General features: G+C 44.1%; 1 protein-coding gene across 1 annotated transcript in view; it reads left to right on the top strand.

Moving 5' to 3' along the window:
- The first annotated feature begins 607 nt into the window (after positions 1 to 607).
- LOC117545258 overlaps positions 608 to 6,002 on the top strand; it is a 12,956-nt gene continuing 7,561 nt past the window's right edge. Inside the window, exon 1 of the mRNA XM_034214989.1 lies at positions 608 to 1,684. Within this exon, the coding sequence (XP_034070880.1) occupies positions 1,143 to 1,684 (542 nt within the window). The 5' untranslated portion in view covers positions 608 to 1,142. The remainder of the gene's footprint in view (positions 1,685 to 6,002) is intronic.

Genomic DNA, 6,002 nt, shown 5'->3' with positions numbered 1-6,002 from the left:
CCTTAGGAGGCACTATTCCCGGATACATTTTATCCATTTTAACCCCTTTCTCTGGTTCTTCCAAAAGTTAACTTTAACTTTTTCTGACTCTGGAGGAATGTAGGGTGAGTTGTCAGGGGACTCGACCCGCCTTAGGAGGCACTATTTTGGGATCCATTTGATCCATTTTAACCCCTTTCTCTGGTTCTTCCAAAAGTTAACTTTAACTTTTTCTGACTCTGGAGGAATGTAGGGTGAGTTGTCAGGGGACTCGACCCGCCTTAGGAGGCACTATTCCCGGATACATTTTATCCATTTTAACCCCTTTCTCTGGTTCTTCCAAAAGTTAACTTTAACTTTTTCTGACTCTGGAGGAATGTAGGGTGAGTTGTCAGGGGACTCGACCCGCCTTAGGAGGCACTATTTTGGGATCCATTTGATCCATTTTAACCCCTTTCTCTGGTTCTTCCAAAAGTTAACTTTAACTTTTTCTGACTCTGGAGGAATGCAAGGGGAGTTGCCAGGGGACTCTACCTGCATTATGAGGCACTATTTCCGGACACATTTTCACCAATTTCACCCCTTTATCTGGTTCTTCCAAAAGTTAACTTTAACTTTTTCTGACTCTGGAGGAATGTAGGGTGAGTTGTCAGGGGACTCGACCCGCCTTAGGAGGCACTATTCCCGGATACATTTTATCCATTTTAACCTCTTTCTCTGGTTCTCTGGTTGCATCCGTCTCTGGATCATGGAAGAATGCATCCGCTGCATGAGGACTTTGGATCGGATACAATTGTTGCCTGGATGACCCCCAATCATGGTTCTTACCAAACTTAACGTTTTGAACTGGTCTCCGGAAGAAAGTAAGGGGAGTTGCCAGGGGACTCGACCCGCCTTAGGAGGCACTATTTCACCCAGTTTTGGCTCCCGCCTTGCCTGGATGATAGGACCGATAGATGACAGGGATCTCTGCCCGCCTAACGAGTGCCTAAAGTAGACACCTTTCGCACGATGATGCAAATGGGTTATTTATTGAAAATAAACCGGAGAGATTTGACATGGGGTCTTTCTAGTTCGCTGAGTGCAACTTTCTTATTTTCACCTATCCTTCTTTGTCCCCCCCGGTTCTATACATTATACTGGTGACACTTCCCGGTACCGAAATGCTCAGGCATACAAAAATGATGGCGATCGGTTGTCCTATCTGTAATAGTCCCTACCGTGCCCTGAGCAAGCACCTGCTGAGGAACCATAGTGTGCGTAATTTAGTTGAAAGAAGAATTCTGCTGTTGTTGGCGAAAGGACGGATAAACATTAGGCTCCATCCCTGCATTATTGCAGGATGCGAGTACAACGGGACAAGGCTGGACCGCCACTTGTACAGAAACCATGTTGAGCTGTCCCGGCAGGAATTACATGTGGTTTTAACTAAACTAAAAATGAAAGTGGCCACGAAGAAGCTTCATGAACTCAGTTTGACAAACCCCACAGTAGCAATGATTACCTCTTGGGATGTGGACACTGTGGGTGATGATGTCCTGTCACAACCTCCACCCTTGTCCCCAGTGATTAAATGTGACAACCCGGACTGTAAGGAATGGAGGATGGATGCAAACAGAATGAAGGCTCAGAGGGACATATATGCTGCTGAGGTGAAATCCCTGCGCTGCATGCTGCAGCAGAGGATTAAACGTAACCGAAAGAGGTTGACTCGAGACACGCGTGTGTTGGATTTGGACACATGTGTGCTGAAAGTGACCACAGGTGTGTTGTCCCATTTTTTTGTTTTTCATTGCATTTTGTATCTCAATGTCTTAGTCTTCAGCTTATATGTTGGCATTTCATTTTCATAACTTGTACAGTAAGTGTGCTGATGTATGACACATGTTTGAATTGGTCAAGCTAAGGGTTAAAATTATGGGTTGAACATTGGACCTTACAATTTTGTCTTTTTCAACCCATTAACCTTCATAATGTTGAATGTCTGTCTTCAGATTATGTAATGCTTTGTCCTTGTCAAAACTTGTACAGTCAAATGTGACACCTGTGTGATATGGTCATATGAGGGGTTAAAAATAGGAGTTGAAAATTGGACTTTCTAATTTTGTCTTTTCTGACCCATTAACCTTCATAAGGCCAAATGTCGACTTATTTGACTGTTGTTACTACATCCTGGTCTGATTACACCACACGTTTTGTGTCACGTGGTTTTGTCTACTTTAGACTTTGTGGATATGACAATGGTTGTGATGAAGATTAATTTCAACTTTTTAATCTTAAAAATAGAAATTCACATTTAAAATGTATGCACTTTCATGATATTCATGAAATCTCTGTAGTAACACATGTGTCACATTTGCCTCGGTCTAATTTATGCTGTGAATTGTGCAAAAACTGTGTTTTGAAAGTATTTGTATTCATCTGTTGCTTCATTTCCCTTTTAACCTTCATAATGTATAACATTCAACAATCAAACATTTATGTGCATTGGTTAAAAGTGCCTCCATGTTATGGTCTTCACAATAACATGTCTGATTTTACGTAATATTTGTTCAAATGTATAGCAAATTACATTTGTTGGGAGTTAACAATTGAACTACTATGTATTGTTTTTTTTCAATAAAATGTCAAACTTTCTCACATAATGCTGTCTGGATCTTAGCATCTGACACCCTTGTGGTGAGGGAAGAGGAGGAAATTGAAAAAAATGAAAAAATGTGTTTGGCGCTCCGAAACTTTCAGAGTGTGTTGCTTAACGTCTGTGGAACCCGCTTGCAAAATATGGGGACCCTGCGACCTTCGACAAGGTCAAAACGGAGGTCAGAGGTCACATTCGCAATGCCGACAGTACCCTTGACGGCGCAAAGGAAGGTCCGACCGCTTTGAGCTTGCTCTCATTAGAACCGGCTCGAAAAGTACATGCAGATTGATGCCTCTGCTGCTCCTAATATCAAAGGTTACGGCTTGAAATGTAACAAAGCTCCAAAGGTCAAAGGTCACGCTTCCATGCCGTACGGTGCCCTTGACAGCACAAAGGAAGGTCCGACCGCTTTGAGCTTGATGTCATTTTAACCATCTCGGAGAGCAGATGCAAATGGAAGCCTCTGCTGCAACTAAATGTCAAACGTTACGGCTTAAAATGTAACAAAACCTTCCGTTAAGGCCTTTTGAGAAGCTGCAGTGCTGCATGAGTGTTTAAAGTACTTTGAAAAGGGCTAAAGAGATCATTTTTTCACAGGGCCCCTCTAAATAGGGCCCAGATCAGGAATCTGAAAGATGGGAACCCTAACCTACCCAGAACTTTTTTTTCAATAAAATGTCAAACTTTCTCAAATAATGCTGTCTGGAGCTTAGCATCTTACACCCTTGTGGTGAGGAAAGAGGAGGAAATTGAAAAAAATTGAAAAAATGTGGTTGGCGCTCCGAAACTTTCAGAGTCTGTTGCTTAACGTCTGTGGAACCCGCTTGCAAAATGTGGGGACCCTGCGACCTTCGACAAGGTAAAAACGGAGGTCAGAGGTCACATTCGCAATGCCGACAGTACCCTCGACGGCGCAAAGGAAGGTCCGACCGCTTTGAGCTTGCTCTCATTAGAACCGGCTCGAAAAGTACATGCAGATTGATGCCTCTGCTGTTCCTAATATCAAAGGTTACGGCTTGAAATGTAACAAAGCTCCAAAGGTCAAAGGTCACGCTTCCATGCCGTACGGTGCCCTTGACAGCACAAAGGAAGGTCCGACCGCTTTGAGCTTGATGTCATTTTAACCGTCTCGGAGAGCAGATGCAAATGGAAGCCTCTGCTGCAACTAAATGTCAAACGTTACGGCTTAAAATGTAACAAAACCTTCCGTTAAGGCCTTTTGAGAAGCTGCAGTGCTGCATGAGTGTTTAAAGTACTTTGAAAAGGGCTAAAGAGATCATTTTTTCACAGGGCCCCTCTAAATAGGGCCCAGATCAGGAATCTGAAAGATGGGAACCCTAACCTACCCAGAACTTTTTTTTCAATAAAATGTCAAACTTTCTCAAATAATGCTGTCTGGAGCTTAGCATCTGACACCCTTGTGGTGAGGAAAGAGGAGGAAATTGAAAAAAATTGAAAAAATGTGGTTGGCGCTCCGAAACTTTCAGAGTCTGTTGCTTAACGTCTGTGGAACCCGCTTGCAAAATGTGGGGACCCTGCGACCTTCGACAAGGTAAAAACGGAGGTCAGAGGTCACATTCGCAATGCCGACAGTACCCTCGACGGCGCAAAGGAAGGTCCGACCGCTTTGAGCTTGCTCTCATTAGAACCGGCTCGAAAAGTACATGCAGATTGATGCCTCTGCTGTTCCTAATATCAAAGGTTACGGCTTGAAATGTAACAAAGCTCCAAAGGTCAAAGGTCACGCTTCCATGCCGTACGGTGCCCTTGACAGCACAAAGGAAGGTCCGACCGCTTTGAGCTTGATGTCATTTTAACCGTCTCGGAGAGCAGATGCAAATGGAAGCCTCTGCTGCAACTAAATGTCAAACGTTACGGCTTAAAATGTAACAAAACCTTCCGTTAAGGCCTTTTGAGAAGCTGCAGTGCTGCATGAGTGTTTAAAGTACTTTGAAAAGGGCTAAAGAGATCATTTTTTCACAGGGCCCCTCTAAATAGGGCCCAGATCAGGAATCTGAAAGATGGGAACCCTAACCTACCCAGAACTTTTTTTTCAATAAAATGTCAAACTTTCTCAAATAATGCTGTCTGGAGCTTAGCATCTGACACCCTTGTGGTGAGGAAAGAGGAGGAAATTGAAAAAAATTGAAAAAATGTGGTTGGCGCTCCGAAACTTTCAGAGTCTGTTGCTTAACGTCTGTGGAACCCGCTTGCAAAATGTGGGGACCCTGCGACCTTCGACAAGGTAAAAACGGAGGTCAGAGGTCACATTCGCAATGCCGACAGTACCCTCGACGGCGCAAAGGAAGGTCCGACCGCTTTGAGCTTGCTCTCATTAGAACCGGCTCGAAAAGTACATGCAGATTGATGCCTCTGCTGCTCCTAATATCAAAGGTTACGGCTTGAAATGTAACAAAGCTCCAAAGGTCAAAGGTCACGCTTCCATGCCGTACGGTGCCCTTGACAGCACAAAGGAAGGTCCGACCGCTTTGAGCTTGATGTCATTTTAACCGTCTCGGAGAGCAGATGCAAATGGAAGCCTCTGCTGCAACTAAATGTCAAACGTTACGGCTTAAAATGTAACAAAACCTTCCGTTAAGGCCTTTTGAGAAGCTGCAGTGCTGCATGAGTGTTTAAAGTACTTTGAAAAGGGCTAAAGAGATCATTTTTTCACAGGGCCCCTCTAAATAGGGCCCAGATCAGGAATCTGAAAGATGGGAACCCTAACCTACCCAGAACTTTTTTTTCAATAAAATGTCAAACTTTCTCAAATAATGCTGTCTGGAGCTTAGCATCTGACACCCTTGTGGTGAGGAAAGAGGAGGAAATTGAAAAAAATTGAAAAAATGTGGTTGGCGCTCCGAAACTTTCAGAGTCTGTTGCTTAACGTCTGTGGAACCCGCTTGCAAAATGTGGGGACCCTGCGACCTTCGACAAGGTAAAAACGGAGGTCAGAGGTCACATTCGCAATGCCGACAGTACCCTCGACGGCGCAAAGGAAGGTCCGACCGCTTTGAGCTTGCTCTCATTAGAACCGGCTCGAAAAGTACATGCAGATTGATGCCTCTGCTGCTCCTAATATCAAAGGTTACGGCTTGAAATGTAACAAAGCTCCAAAGGTCAAAGGTCACGCTTCCATGCCGTACGGTGCCCTTGACAGCACAAAGGAAGGTCCGACCGCTTTGAGCTTGATGTCATTTTAACCGTCTCGGAGAGCAGATGCAAATGGAAGCCTCTGCTGCAACTAAATGTCAAACATTACGGCTTAAAATGTAACAAAACCTTCCGTTAAGGCCTTTTGAGAAGCTGCAGTGCTGCATGAGTGTTTAAAGTACTTTGAAAAGGGCTAAAGAGATAATTTTTTCACAGGGCCCCTCTAAAT

The sequence above is a fragment of the Gymnodraco acuticeps genome, unplaced genomic scaffold (genome assembly GCF_902827175.1).
Source record: "Gymnodraco acuticeps unplaced genomic scaffold, fGymAcu1.1, whole genome shotgun sequence".
NCBI lineage: Eukaryota > Metazoa > Chordata > Actinopteri > Perciformes > Bathydraconidae > Gymnodraco > Gymnodraco acuticeps.
The sequence above is the reverse complement of the archived record's forward strand: the minus strand, read 5'-3'. Positions and strand labels throughout refer to the sequence as shown.